We start from the raw sequence: 15,402 nt of genomic DNA on the forward strand, positions 1-15,402 counted from the left end.
CTACAATACGTTAGTGGATAGCAAGATAGTTGTTACATAGAAAATTATGAATGCAAGATTAAAAAAAAAATTATACTGTATCACATGAACAAATGCATATATATATATATATATATATATATATATATTACTAATTAATAATCAAAATTTATACTCTAAAAGTCTAAACATGCATTACCACCATTGCTATTAAATTCTTACCTCAGTAAAAAGATCAAAAAGTCCAATTTACAAATTACAAGGCACTCTTAAGATAGATTCTACTAATGCAACATTCATTATCATCCTAGTAGTCTATGCTCCAATACCATTTTGATAAGTATAAAACTACGAATATATAAAAAATAAGTGAAAGGTCAAAAAGAATAGGAAGTTAAACAAAAGCAAGTAAATGAGCAAAACCTGTCACCCTTTGATTTCCTCATGCGATCTCCAGTGCTAAAATTAGCCATGTTGTACTCACACCGAACCTATAGACATACACTGCACATAAGCAACAATTAAGTTTTTGTTACAATTCATATAAATACAGACAACATAACTTAGAAAAAAAAAACTACCAGAGCATGGTTGGTTATTTGGCTTCTATTTTGCACCTGAAATGCAGAGAAGTTACTAAAGAAAAACAGCAAATCATCTAAAGCTCAACTACAACATCAAAGTTTTTTAAATGTCTAAACCAACTAACACTGAAAAAGGATAGTTAACAATCCTTAAATTACATACACAAATTTTCATTAGCAAGGTAAATAATTAAACAATACCTCTCTAGGGCCATAGACGGCAGCAATAACTTTTGTATTACCCATCTCAAACATGGCAGAACTGTTTTCAAAATAAAAAAACTTTATGGTCAAATGCTTCAAATGATATCACAACTTAATTTTCTAAAAAGCTAAAATTCATTTACCCATCTGCTTTGGATACAGCACCAATTTCTGCACGAATTTGTCGCATCTACAATATACCATAAAGAGAGGAGAAAAAGTTAAAGGCAAAAGATCAGTAGAGAAAGAAATATAAAATCATAGATTTAGATCCTCTGCAGTGAAGGAATAACACTTTAGAGGATAAACTGCAGTAATAGTCATTGAGATTTTAATAACTTCATAGTTTCTTATACATGTACATATATTTTATCGCACTCTTAAATACTAAATTTTTAATAAATAGTAATAACTTCACCTTATCCTCTAAAGTGCATCTCCTCATTTTAAATAGTCGAATCCCAAAATCATGTCCAAATCACAGCTGTTAAATAGGACTGAATTCCATAGGCCAGACCTTAAAATGCTGCTTTCAATTAGCTCATTTTGTCATAGGACCAAGTTCATATATCTCACTAAAAAAGGTTGGTTAGACATCCTTAGGGTTAGAACCCTCCATTTTCTTACTTTTATCATTTGGCAAACTACAACATTTGTAGCTTTTAAGTGATAGGTTTTAATGTTTATCAGAACTAAGGTTATTGACTGCTTCTAATCTGTTTATATGTTCAAAATGTGCCCTTACACATTTCCATTACCCATGGCATGGCTCATCTATGTATAACCCATATGCAGAACTATCTGCAGATCTTATATATACTAATTAACATAAAGCTTCAGTAATTCATGACTATGTAAGAATTCATGTAGGATATTATTATTTATTAATACTCCGCATTTCATACGCTTCATGAGTATTCTTGAAAGATCTAAAGGAACCTTTTTTGGAATGAATATTAAGTGAAGAAAAAAGGAGGAAAAAAAAAGCCCAAGAAAAAAATAATAGCTGTACCTCCATGGGTCTGCGACCATCCAGTCGAAGTCCTTCTGGGCTTACGTATTCCATCCTCAGGTCAATCTATGGCAGAGACAAAAAGGAGACAAAGATGAGACATAAGCAGCTGGATTTTGTTTTATTTTGCTTTATATTCTTGGCTTCCAAAAAAAATGATATTTTCTACTAAAGTTATTGAAACAAAATGGTGAGATTTTGCAGAATCTGTGTAAGGACTTGGATTTGAGTCAGCAAAAAGGGGATGACAAGTGGAAAAGATGAGAGGTTGAGTACTTTAAAATAAAATTACATTAGTTTTGAAACATTGATTTTTAACTCATTCCTCTTGTCTGAGAAACCATTCCTCTTCCTGCAAGCTCTCTCCTCCCCCTATATCTTCTCCCTTTCCCTTCTTCACACTGAACCATTAAATTCTCGATTAGGTGCTGCCCCAACGATCACAAAGTAGCAGGTCTTGCTCTTAGTCGATCAATTTCTCTAATCAGAACCGGTAAGAAAACCCCCTTTCTCATGTGCCTTAGGGTTGTAAGCATGTGATTGAACTTGTTGCATGCAACCCATTTCGTTTTCTTCCGTAATCTAGCTTCTATTGGGTTCTAAGATTCGTTTTCTATCATCAATTGATGATTTATAGGTGATTCTAACATTTTGAGAGTGCAAGCAAGTGGTCTAGGGTTCCTACTTGAGCTTGGTTGTCTACACTAGAGGTAAGGGGAGCTAGTTCTACTTTTGATTTTACTGTGTGGAGTGAATGCATGATAAAATTTGTAGTGGTTTGTGGTGGAAGCATGAACTTGGTTCTAGCTAAACTTGAAATGCATGTATGGAAGTGTGTGTTATGTGTATTTGGTGATTGATGTCTATAAACTGTTTGGAATGACTTAGAATGATGGAATTGTGTATGTTGGAACTGTTTTAGCGTGAAAATTCTGTGGTAGTGCTGTTAGAAAGGAAATAAAGTGTCTTTAGGGTCAATTTTAGGCCATTTTAGAGGAAGTGAGGTAGGGATTTTGAGTAAATGAAGGCTGCAGTGTTCCTGGACTGTTTGGGCAGCCTAGACAAGTCCATTGTGACTTGTTAGAAACATAAGAGTGGTCGGAAACATGTTCCAAGTAGTAGAATCAAATTTGGGTCCCTAAGTTGTTGAAGTTAGTGTTTTGGAGCTGAAAGTGAACTTTAATCACTTAAAAATGGTAGTAGGAATGCTTAGAATCAGTTGGACAAGTTTAATTAAGTCTAAAACGAGAATTAAGAGTCTAAGAAGTTGAGAAAAGTGGTTAGAAATGGTCAAAGGGAGGTTCTTCTGTTACCATTATGCAGAATTCTGCATAATTCATTATGCAGAATTCTGCAGAATGCGCAAACTGACCGTTCGTCCATGTCGGATTTGAACGCTCGGTCATGCCATGTGCTGAGTGATGTTCGGTCAAATGTTGGTTTGATTAGCGTTCGTCCTTGTCTGGGGAGCGTTCGGTCTTAGGGGATGATATAAACAGTGTTCGGTCATTGGTTTAAATAACGATCGCTCAAGTTATGGTTTAGTAACGATCGCTCAGGTGTTGGTTAGTAGCGTTCGTTCAGTTGATGGTTTAATTAGCGTTCGGTCAGAGGTTGAATTAGTAGCGAGCGTCCATAAGTAATAGCGAGCGTTCATGTTGGTGGCGTTCGGCCTTGGTTTAGTTGCGATTGTGAGTGTTCGGCCTTAAGTTTGTATTCTTAGGGTTGAATCTTAAGCGTCCGGTCTTGATATTGGTTAGTGATCGCTAGCGCTCGGTCTTCATGTTTGATCGTTGAGCGTTCGTCCAAACAAAGTCCGCCCAAGGGATTTTGACGTTCGTTCAAACAGTGTCCGACCAATGGGTTTTGGACGTTCGTTCAAACAGTGTCCTCCCAAGGGCTCTTGGCGCTCGTCCAAATAGTGTTCGTCCAGTGGTGATATTTTCTGTTATGTTTTCTCTCATTCCAATAAGTTATGTTATTTAAATATTTCGGTTACAATTTATGAATGCATCTTCATGTGATCCAGATTGGTTGAAAGTGTATGGTTATAAGTGGTTTATGATGTACATTGTTGATCCAAAAGGAATATCATAAGATTTAAAATGGTAGGATTGAATCGGAAATTTAGATCTCTCGGTGGGATCAGTTAGTGTATTGAATGAATGTAAGAGGCTTCCATATGGGGGTTATCCCTAACACTCCAACGGTCTTTCATTCTCACTTAGAGAGGATTGACGCGTGTGGTGGGAGTAGTGGGAGGTCCTAGGGTAGACGCTATCACTGGAGGTCTCTATTCCGCGGTAACGGACTAGCCTTGTGTATGGTCGGGTGGAACCCCTCGGCAATGGCTTTGCAAAGCAGTAGAGGCCATCACAAGTGCACAACCCGCCCCAGCTCTACATACATTCTATGTCCGGACGTGTCTAGAGTCTTAACATGATAGGATGCTTGTCTTGATGAGTTTTATGAAATGAATGCTTATGTTTATGATGACTAAGGTGTTTATATGTGTATGGATATTCTGGTAACTGCTAGATTGATTGAAAATGAATTGTATGTGTTGCATGTGTTTGCCTTTCCCCTTGCGATGATCATCCAATCCTTTGGATGTGAGCAGTAGGTGATGATGTACCTTTGGAGCAAGCTTTGGAAGTTGAGGAAGACCCAGCCCCTAGTGCTTAGCATTTCTACTAGCTAAACAACTCTTTATTTTGAAAGACTTCTAGCCTTCATTTTAGCATGATCTGTGTTTTGGAGAATTATGAACTTGTACTTAAGTTTTAAAGTTTCCTAGCCAGACTTGGATAATTGTACTCCTTAATTCTATCTATTGTGTACTCTTAACTGCTTTCTATTATTATAATCACTGCATTCTACATATATACATTGTTATATATTTTGGGATGTCAGCATGTGACACCCGGGCACTGATGAGAGTGCGGGGAGTGACGCCGGTGCAGGTAGCATGGTGCAGGGGGCACAGACAAGGAGCGACTCCTGGCAAGGCTTCCGGTGGAAGGGGTACATGGATGAATCGAACATACACCGGAATGAGAGGGATCTGGAGACTATATAGGTATGGGACTATACCATTGAAGGATAGCTTAAAGGAATTGATTTGACTACTCATATCACCAAATGCATTTGCTTTTCGGTTGCCCGACTCATAAGAACTCCATGGTTAAGCGTGCTTAGCCTAGAGTAATTCTAGGATGGGTGACCTTCTGGGAAGTTTTCCCGAAAAGTGTGCGAGTGAGGACAAAGCATGTGCGAGTGAGGACAAAGCACACTAGAAAGCCTAGTGGTGATCTGTGGGGGCAGTCGACGGTCCCTGTGACGTTACAATCTACCGATAAATATCATATAGACAACAACAAACATTTACCCAATAAGTGGGGCACTAGGTAAATAATATTGCAGAAATAAATATTAGAAATCAGCAAACAACAAAATAACAACGCATTTGAAGAAAATAAATCTGGTCGTGTCCCTACCCTTTTAAACATTTAAGTTTTCTCTTAATCTTACTGCAAGCAAAGAAAAAGAGGAAAGTACACCACGGACAGAAAGATATTGTAAAGGGGTGGTTCTCGAAGCAAATTCAATCTGCATATTGTTATTATTTTTATTTTATTCTAGCACTCCCCGAATTTCAACAAATTTCTAAAGGAGAATGAGCAGGCTTTTAGTTTAATAGTTACAGAGGAAAGATTTGGGTCAATTATATATGAGAAGGACAGTGTTCCCTTCCCACTTAATAAACTAACAACACAGAGCAATGATTTTAGTGACTCGGTTATGCTATAGATCAATTTTATGGTTGAGTGGTATGCAAGTTCAAGATGCAGGATTTTTAAGAAGAGTTTTTGTGAGATCGATACAAAGGGCAAGGAAGGGTTATAAGTTTGATTGAGAGAACGATATAGTATAGTAGTAATTGGTTATCAAGATGTTCAATGTTTGAAGCTTATACAAAGCTGTCGTAAACTCCATTTTTCTTGGTTGTGAATGTTGAATTGATTAAATTAGAAAAGCATAGCAACTTTTACGAGTTTAACATTTGATGACCAGAGAGAGAGAAAAGGAAAAGTACCTGACTGACGGCGAGATTTGACGGTGGCTGTTACGCTCTGTGTGGCGACGGCGAGAACGGAAGTTGGTCCGCGCACTGCAAACGAGCCTAGTCTAGGCAGGGTTCCGCTGTTCGGTGTTTAAATAGGTCACTAAATAGGTTTAATAGGTCAGTTGTTTAAACCTGTTCGGATAGCAATGTTGAGCGTTCGACCTTGAGTAGTATTCTTAGGTTCCAAGCGTTGCGCGTTCGTCCAAGTATTGAATTTAGTACTGGTGTTCGATGGTTTAGCGTTCGGCCTGATAGTGTAGGATTTGATAACGTTCGTCCAACAGCGTTCGGCCTGTTGATTGATAACGAACGTACGTCCAAATAGTGTTCGGCCTAGTGGTTGGAAGGTAGTGTTCGTTCAGTAACGTTCGTCCACTGTGCTCGGTGAACAGTGCTCGTCCAAATAGTATTTTGCAAATGTTTGATTTTAAATAGGTCACTAAATAGGTTTAATAGGTCCTATTTTTTTTTCTAGAAAAATCAAATTTAAACACCGAACAGCGGAACCCTGCCTAGACTAGGCTCGTTTGCAGTGCGCGAACCAACTTCCGTTCTCGCCGTCGCCACACAGAGCGTAACAGCCACCGGCAAATCTCGCCGTCAGTCAGGTACTTTTCCTTTTCTCTCTCTCTGGTCATCAAAGTTCAAACCCTTTCAATGTTTGCGTTGTCATGTGTAGTGCCTTGCAGTGTCACCACTCACCACCCAATCCCTATTTTCTGTTAAACTCGTAAAAGTTGCTATGCTTTTCTAATTTAATCAATTCAACATTTACAACCAAGAAAAATGGAGTTTACGACAGCTTTGTATAAGCTTCAAACATTGAACATCTTGATAACCAATTACTCCTATACTATATCGTTCTCTCAATCAAACTTATAACCCTTCCTTGCCCTTTCTATCGATCTCACAAAAACTCTTCTTAAAAATCCTGCATCTTGAACTTGCATACCACTCAACCATAAAATTGATCTATAGCATAACCGAGTCACTAAAATCATTGCTCTGTGTTGTTAGTTTATTAAGTGGGAAGGGAACACTGTCCTTCTCATATATAATTGACCCAAATCTTTCTTCTGTAACTATTAAACTAAAAGCCTGCTCATTCTCCTTTAGAAATTTGTTGAAATTCGGGGAGTGCTAGAATAAAATAAAAATAATAACAGTATGCAGATTGAATTTGCTTCGAGAACCACCCCTTTACAATATCTTTCTGTCCGTGGTGTACTTTCCTCTTTTTCTTTGCTTGCAGTAAGATTAAGAGCAAACTTAAATGTTTAAAAGGGTAGGGACACGACCAGATTTATTTTCTTCAAATGCGTTGTTATTTTGTTGTTTGCTGATTTCTAATATTTATTTCTGCAATATTATTTACCTAGTGCCCCACTTATTGGGTAAATGTTTGTTGTTGTCTATATGATATTCATTCAAAGTTCAGATTGCTTGATTTTTTGTAACCTTGTTTTCATCCTAATCTTTACAGAGCAACTGGAGTTTGTTCGGTATGTTTTCAATTGAGCAGTGTTATTAATTCGAACTGCTCTCTCACTCATCTCACTGCATGACCCACAAACTACTTGAGCCAACACAAACTTTTAAATGGCTCAGATTCATCAAAATCTCACCATTTTGTTTTAATAACTTTAGTAGAAAATATCATTTTTTTTTGGAAGCCAAGAATATAAAGCAAATAAAAACAAAATCCAGCTGCTTATGTCTCATCTTTGTCTCCCTTTTGTCTCTGCCATAGATTGACCTGAGGATGGAATACGTCAGGCCAGAAGGACTTCGACTGGATGGTCGCAGACCCATGGAGGTACAGCTATTATTTTTTTCTTGGGCTTTTTTTTTCCTCCTTTTTTCTTCACTTAATATTCATTCCAAAAAAGGTTCCTTTAGATCTTTCAAGAATACTCATGAAGCGTATGAAATGCGGAGTATTAATAAATAATATCCTACATGAATTCTTACATAGTCATGAATCACTGAAGCTTTATGTTAATTAGTATATATAAGATCTGCAGATATGTTAATGCACCTATATCTTTACCAAAGGATGGAAGATTCCTAGCTTGTTTAAACATTTCATCAACTTTATCTAACCTAGAAGACCTATATGAACCATAAGACATCTTTGTTTTTAAAAGTTTTCTTAATCTAAAGGGTTCAAAACTTTCACTTAGACAAGTCCCAGGTAAGAGAGGTGAGCTAAAGAGCTGCTTAAGTACCAAATCTTGCCTTGCCAGAAATGTCTTAGGCTACTAACTAATTACCCCTTAAACTAAAATCACCTTTAGAAACAAAGTACACAACTCAAACAATTAAGCACAAATAAAAGACTAGACTCTCGGACTCTAATGTGAAAAGGCTTAGAGTTTAATCCCTTTTAGCCTAATCAACCCTAAACGTGAACACAAAATCAAAGAAACAAAAACACTAAAGAAACCAGCGGACTCTAATGACCCCTACGAGATACACAAATTAAGTCAATATTAAAGTCTACTCCTATGGTGAAGCTTGTAGCTTTGGCTAACAAGACACATTCACCTGTCTAGCTATGCTAAAAATAAAAGCAAATAAAGTTGCCAAGAGTTTGAAAGAGCACCAAGGACTCTTCCTAAACACTTGGACTTTATAAAAGGCCCTTTTACAAAACAAAAGCTAAAGCTAACAGTAGGCTAACACAAGCCTATTACAAACAAATTGAAGAAAATAATTACAAAAGAAAAACTATACTAGGCTGCTACGGTCCTGGTCCTGGTCCACTTCATTCATTTTGATGCCAAGTCCTTGTGCCAAAAAAAATGTACACTCCTGTTGCTGGTTCGGCCAGCTTTGGCCCCTTTTCTAGCTTCTGGTTTATCCTATAATCACAAATCACAATTGGAATCAATGTGCCTTATCTACACACAGATATCAAAAGGATTAAATTCACACAATATAAAAGATTCTTCCCTTTTCTCCTAGTCTCGTACACTTGATGCAGCTATATAAATTTCGGTTGCTCTCAAATGACAAACTGCAATCAAAGATTCACAATCAATTCAGCAGAGTAACCATCAATGCTATCAATTTCCAGCTAAGACAGAAACAATTAAGTAATCCAGAGGCAACAAAATTAAACAACTCCCCTAATTAAATGGTTGGTCTATCTTGCTGTAAACTCTACTGATATTCTGCTACTGCTTAAAATTCTTGACTCCAAATGTTTATCAACTCTGCACACAACAACATCAAACCAGATTCCAATTCAGCAAATCACATCATCCAACAAATTGCAAGCTATAACACAAACAGTTAAACAAATAGAAGTAATATAGCTAAGCAACTTCCCTGATTAATGCTATTTCTAGTTGTTGGTTTTAGTGGACTTTGTTGTAGGTTCTTCCTTGTGCTCAACTAATCAGCAGATTCATTCTTCACTTTTTCCCTGCACTGATTCGTTTCAGATCTGCTCACAGAAATTGCACCAACTCCAGCAAAAATACACAAGGACATAGATATTAAACCAGATGCAATGGGTGTAATTCAAAGCTGAACTAAACTGATTTAAACAACCATTCAATTCTAATTTAAATTCTGATCAATCCAATGGGTAAAAGAATTATGTGCTTAATTCAACCACAACGTCAGAATTGGAAAGTAAGTGCTTTAGTCACTTCTTCAAATGGAATGATGCTTTGGCAGTTAAAACAAGTTCATGCACAAGACTAATTACTCCAAGCAAATCAATTCATGCATAAATCAGTCCATGAACAACTAACTAGGTGGCATGCAAGGTATTCAATCAATCAATCTGAATAAAACTGAAATCTGCATGTGATTAATACCAGGAAAATATTTTCTATATGCATTTGGAAAAATTGATCTCAACAACGAAAGAATGATGGTGCTAATAAGTATTCAACAGATTTCAACAATTGTAAGCAAACCATGAAATCAGTAATCACATTCAGACATATAATATCTCAATGATTTCAGCAAGCAGTTTATAATCCAAAATGAATGCAATGTCAGTTTAAGCAAACCACAACTGATCCAATCTAATTGATCCAATTTCTTTTCCTGCACAATGAACAATCACAAAACAGTTAGACTAACAATGAATTCTCTATTTCAAAGTGCCAAGGAATTAGGCCAAATCAGCCTTACAAAACTCACAACACTCAGGCTTCTTTTTAAAAGCTTAAAGCACTCAAAATGTAAAGGTTTGGAAGGGAGATTCTCCCTTGGCAGTACACAGCTGGAGAGTATTCCACACCACCACCACCTAAAATGCTACCAAGCACACAAACCTTCTTTCAATTTCCAGAAATCCAGAGTGAAAAAGCTTCTCAAGTAATAAAGAAATGGCTAGGCAAAGATCAAAGTAATGGACAGACAGGTAGAACAGAACAGGACAACCACTAAAGCAAAAGAATTTACAGCACAACAGAGAAACTGACTCAAGATCAGATTATGAAAGCAAACAAAGCTCAAATTAGAACAGCTGAACAGATTTTACATGTAATGTAGACAAAACTAAGACATTCAACAATGACAAGCAAGAAACAAAGCTTTTGATCACAGTAAGCACTCAAACAGGATCCTAAGATCAGTTCTAGAGTAGATTTCAAAAGCAATAAAAGATCAAGAACAAATTGCAGAATTTTTGTAAACAAATGTTCAAACTGATTCACTTTATTTCAGACTTGTAGTGCAGCATTTAACATTGTTAATTTCAGCCTTATGCACTGTTTTACAATGAAATCAGTAGAATCAACTCCAATTACAAGTGTTACTGCTAGGTTCAAATTCAAATCACAGATTTAGTGGTTGTTTTGTACAAGATTACAAGTACTGCTGATGTGATGCAGATTTTTGTGGACTTAATCATCAACCACTTACAAATTTTAAGCCAGAACAACTTTGACACAAAGGTGCAGTAACACAAGTCAAATCAAATTTAATTCTGCAGAAAAGAAATTAAAGCACTCAGACACAATGACTCTAGGATGTACTGATGTTAGAACTTAGTAATGATCTAATACTAAGTAGAACAAACACACACTCAAAACATTAACACAGACTTCAAAGAAAAACCAGTTCGGTGTAGCTGGCCAAATGAAAGACTGATGCTGCTGTAAGCATCTTGCACCCAAGCTCAATGCAACATTTCATAGCTTAATTGGTGTGCATTTGCTATCCACAAGCAGATTCAACTTTCAGCTCACAGAATTTCAAAAGTGCAATACAAATTACATGTAATGGTCAGCATCAAAAACTCAAGACAGCTTCAGATAAATGAAATGAAATTAAACTGCTGTTGAAGTCTGCATCAAGCTCATTCAATTGAATGTCACTGCTTATGATGATGAACAGATCATACTCAAAGCAAAAAAAACTCAATTGAATCACAGTTAAACTCAGATTTAATTGACAATTAAAACAAAATAACATGACATAGACAAAACAGAAATGGATTTAGAAATTAAAATACTCAAACAAAGACTTGCACCGAAATAAAATGAAATAATACTCATATAATGACTCAAAGGCACAGAACAAGAAAGCTTAAACAAATAAGTAACACTCAACTTGAAAACCTAAACGCAGAAATTGAGATCCAAGAACGAACAAACATATTTGAATCTCATACAGAAAAAACAACACATACTGAAACTGAATCAAGGCAAAACACTTTGAGAATTCCATGACGAACAAAAGTTAAACACAAGACAGTAAAGAAATTAACTAAGAACGCGAAAATGGAAGAATAAACTCAGAATCAAGACAGAATCAAAACACAAAACTAGAACAAAGACAGAGACACGAATCAAACTGAAACAAGAATCGAAACAACTCAATAATGGAAGAAAACTCAGAACAGAGACGAACCGAGATACTTACCTCTGAAGCGTGTTCGAACCTGGCTCTGATACCACTTGATGGACGAACGCCCGAGGAGAGGTCGATTGAAGCTGCGCGAATACAAACCGGACCTCCTCGAAGCTTCTCCGACGAAGAATACGCAGCGGAAAATGACAAAAACAGAGGGTTAAACTCGATAGAAACCCTAGAAATGGAAGGAAACCCAATATGAACCGATTAATCGGTTCAAAATGAAGATTGAACGGTGGAAAAGGTTTGGAACGAATCAAAATTAATTTTAATCGGCTAAAATCAGAGAAAATGATGAAGGATGAAGAAACCCTAGACAAATGTGCAGATGATTTGGTGACAGTGGAAGAAAGATGAAGAAACTTGTGAATCTGATACTTACGGAGGAGAAGAGATGGATTTGTGATGAAGAATGGCTGGCGACGAGGAAACTCTTGAGTGGAAGAACGAGATGTGGTTCTGCGAGATGGAGAAAAAGCTCTCACGAAAGAGAGAATGTGGCTGTGCGTGTCTGATGTGTGAGAAGAAAAGCAAATGATGTGGAACGAGGGAGCGGACGCGTGGCTGAAGAAGGAATTGAAAAACGCTGACGCATGCGAGGTGGCAGCGAAGGAGAGGTGGCGTGGAGGAATGAGTAGCACCGTGGAATTTTGGAGAAATGGAAAAATAGAGTGTGCTTGGAAGGTGGCTAGAGGAAGTCTTTGGACTCTCTAGCCTATGACTTTCAAGAGAGAATTATTCTGATTTCAGAAATATAATTCTCATTCAGCTCAAAAGTGACAATACAATAGAGGAGCTGCGTATTTATAGTAACCCATGCTCCTTAAGAGCTAAACTATAAAAAGTAAAAAAATACAAAAAGAGGACTACGTCAAGTACGATTCCATCATATCACTTAAAAGCTACAAATGTTGTAGTTTGCCAAATGATAAAAGTAAGAAAATGGAGGGTTCTAACCCTAAGGATGTCTAACCAACCTTTTTTAGTGAGATATATGAACTTGGTCCTATGACAAAATGAGCTAATTGAAAGCAGCATTTTAAGGTCTGGCCTATGGAATTCAGTCCTATTTAACAGCTGTGATTTGGACATGATTTTGGGATTCGACTATTTAAAATGAGGAGATGCACTTTAGAGGATAAGGTGAAGTTATTACTATTTATTAAAAATTTAGTATTTAAGAGTGTGATAAAATATATGTACATGTATAAGAAACTATGAAGTTATTAAAATCTCAATGACTATTACTGCAGTTTATCCTCTAAAGTGTTATTCCTTCACTGCAGAGGATCTAAATCTATGATTTTATATTTCTTTCTCTACTGATCTTTTGCCTTTAACTTTTTCTCCTCTCTTTATGGTATATTGTAGATGCGACAAATTCGTGCAGAAATTGGTGCTGTATCCAAAGCAGATGGGTAAATGAATTTTAGCTTTTTAGAAAATTAAGTTGTGATATCATTTGAAGCATTTGACCATAAAGTTTTTTTATTTTGAAAACAGTTCTGCCATGTTTGAGATGGGTAATACAAAAGTTATTGCTGCCGTCTATGGCCCTAGAGAGGTACTGTTTAATTATTTACCTTGCTAATGAAAATTTGTCTATGTAATTTAAGGATTGTTAACTATCCTTTTTCAGTGTTAGTTGGTTTAGACATTTAAAAAACTTTGATGTTGTAGTTGAGCTTTAGATGATTTGCTGTTTTTCTTTAGTAACTTCTCTGCATTTCAGGTGCAAAATAGAAGCCAAATAACCAACCATGCTCTGGTAGTTTTTTTTTTCTAAGTTATGTTGTCTGTATTTATATGAATTGTAACAAAAACTTAATTGTTGCTTATGTGCAATGTATGTCTATAGGTTCGGTGTGAGTACAGCATGGCTAATTTTAGCACTGGAGATCGCATGAGGAAATCAAAGGGTGACAGGTTTTGCTCATTTACTTGCTTTTGTTTAACTTCCTATTCTTTTTGACCTTTCACTTATTTTTTATATATTCGTAGTTTTATACTTATCAAAATGGTATTGGAGCATAGACTACTAGGATGATAGTGAATGTTGCATTAGTAGAATCTATCTTAAGAGTGCCTTGTAATTTGTAAATTGGACTTTTTGATCTTTTTACTGAGGTAAGAATTTAATAGCAATGGTGGTAATGCATGTTTAGACTTTTAGAGTATAAATTTTGATTATTAATTAGTAATATATATATTATTAATTAGTATATATATATATATATATATATATATATATATTGCATTTGTTCATGTGATACAGTATAATTTTTTTTTTCTTGCATTCATAATTTTCTATGTAACAACTATCTTGTATATTGTAGTGTTTTTGGGGCTGGCTGCTCCATGCCTTTGATATAGCTGACTACAGGCTCAGCAATGGGTTATGTATCATAAAACAATGAAAAGCTTAACCCCATGCACCCTTTTACTGCCTTTTCTCATTTTTAATCTTTTTTGCAAGCTTTGACTTTTTGAGTAATCTTTGGCCAAAACTCACTGAATAGTTTTAAATGGCTTAACCATCAATGTTTGCAGATATAAATGTTATCCTGTTTTGCTTTTCCTTCATAGTTTTAATATGGTTCTCATTGTAAGGTTCTCTTACAGAAGGATAATAGGATCACTTCTTATTTTTTACTACGTGATTTGAAGTTCTCATTCTACAGGAGATCAACTGAAATTTCCCTGGTTATTCGGCAAACCATGGAAGCATCTATATTGACACATCTATTGCCTCGATCTCAGGTTTTATCCCCATCTCTTTGAAAGCACGTCTTAATTTTCGAGGACGAAAATTTTTGTAGTTGGGGGGAATGTCAGGCCTCAGAAAAAAAAAAAAAAAAAAAAAAACGTGGCAGTCTGAGAGCGCGCCACCTCAACGACACACGTGGAGACAGCAGCGTCTGTCGGATGCCAGGGTGTGAACGTGCGTCCGATGGTAGTGGAAAACACGTGGCAACCTCAGAGTGGACGACCGTCCAGCACGGCCGACAGGAGCGTGGTGGAGTGCCCTGGCAGCATGGGAATGTGTCTGCCAAAGTGGGAACGTGCGCTGGCTGCCAGACTGGACGTGCGCTGGAAAGGGGGTGGGAACAAATCTGAGATCTGAATTTATTCCCCACTCCCACTGCACGCCCCCTCTTTCCTTCATTTCTGAGAAATTCTTTCTCTCCTCCTTCTCTCTAAACTCTCTGCACCCTCTCTCTAAGACACACCACCGTTTCATCCCCTCCAATTCTGTATTCCAGCACCGTAGAAGGACGCTCGGCGTCAAGGACTTCCAGAGAAGAACATTCGGTTAGTGAAGCTGTGTGGATAACAAGCGTTGGCGGTAGGAGAAATTGTAGTGGAGAATTGTAATTTGCGCATCTGTGGACGTTCGTTCATTTTCCAAGTAAGGGAAGCTTATTTGATTTATTTCATGTGGTGTGCCTTGTATGAACGTTCGTTAATTTACTGCATGAAATTAATGCATGATGTATGATACGTATGAAATGTTTGAACGATCGTTATTTGCTGGATGAGTATAATGCATGATGTTAATGTGCTTGAGATGCATGAACGTTCGCTAATTTGGTGAAATGAAATATATGAATTTACAT

General features: G+C 36.7%; 2 protein-coding genes across 7 annotated transcripts; one reads left to right on the forward strand and one right to left on the reverse strand.

The window, feature by feature from the left end:
• Positions 1–176: 176 nt before the first annotated feature.
• On the reverse strand, positions 177–12,504 carry LOC148195782 (exosome complex component RRP41 homolog). Of its 6 annotated transcripts, none has more exons than XM_088094454.1 (8): positions 12,168–12,504; positions 11,795–11,896; positions 5,876–9,335; positions 1,780–1,845; positions 911–957; positions 765–825; positions 561–596; positions 177–470 (listed from the first exon to the last, which is right to left on the reverse strand). In XM_088094454.1, the coding sequence occupies exons 4-8, from the start codon at positions 1,831–1,833 to the stop codon at positions 357–359; spliced, it is 312 nt and encodes a 103-aa protein (XP_087950580.1). In that variant the 5' UTR covers positions 1,834–1,845; positions 5,876–9,335; positions 11,795–11,896; positions 12,168–12,504; the 3' UTR covers positions 177–356. The 6 variants fall into 6 exon arrangements, with proteins under 6 accessions (XP_087950580.1, XP_087950579.1, XP_087950578.1 ...); XM_088094453.1 differs by having other exon boundaries at positions 5,876–9,356; positions 12,168–12,503; XM_088094452.1 differs by having other exon boundaries at positions 11,795–12,504.
• Positions 12,505–13,156: 652 nt separating this feature from the next.
• LOC148195783 (exosome complex component RRP41 homolog) lies at positions 13,157–14,669 on the forward strand. Its single transcript, XM_088094274.1, has 5 exons — positions 13,157–13,203; positions 13,289–13,349; positions 13,518–13,553; positions 13,644–13,711; positions 14,467–14,669. Exons 1-5 carry the CDS (start codon positions 13,157–13,159, stop codon positions 14,564–14,566), a joined length of 312 nt encoding a protein of 103 aa, XP_087950400.1. The 3' UTR covers positions 14,567–14,669.
• The last annotated feature ends 733 nt before the right edge of the window (positions 14,670–15,402 follow it).

The sequence above is a fragment of the Vigna umbellata genome, chromosome 7, assembly GCF_029865625.1.
Source record: "Vigna umbellata cultivar VRB3 chromosome 7, Vumbellata_1.0, whole genome shotgun sequence".
NCBI lineage: Eukaryota > Viridiplantae > Streptophyta > Magnoliopsida > Fabales > Fabaceae > Vigna > Vigna umbellata.

What these genes read in the sequence shown, in the direction of transcription:
- LOC148195782 (XM_088094454.1), bottom strand. Translation starts at nt 1,833, where the DNA reads ATGGAATACGTAAGCCCAGAAGGACTTCGACTGGATGGTCGCAGACCC. An exon ending in CCGTCTATGGCCCTAGAGAG is followed by an intron (nt 597 to 764) that starts GTATTGTTTAAT and finishes TCTGCATTTCAG; the next exon opens with GTGCAAAATAGAAGCCAAAT. An exon ending in AAATAACCAACCATGCTCTG is followed by an intron (nt 471 to 560) that starts GTAGTTTTTTTT and finishes GTATGTCTATAG; the next exon opens with GTTCGGTGTGAGTACAACAT.
- LOC148195783 (XM_088094274.1), top strand. Translation starts at nt 13,157, where the DNA reads ATGCGACAAATTCGTGCAGAAATTGGTGCTGTATCCAAAGCAGATGG. An exon ending in CCGTCTATGGCCCTAGAGAG is followed by an intron (nt 13,350 to 13,517) that starts GTACTGTTTAAT and finishes TCTGCATTTCAG; the next exon opens with GTGCAAAATAGAAGCCAAAT. An exon ending in AAATAACCAACCATGCTCTG is followed by an intron (nt 13,554 to 13,643) that starts GTAGTTTTTTTT and finishes GTATGTCTATAG; the next exon opens with GTTCGGTGTGAGTACAGCAT.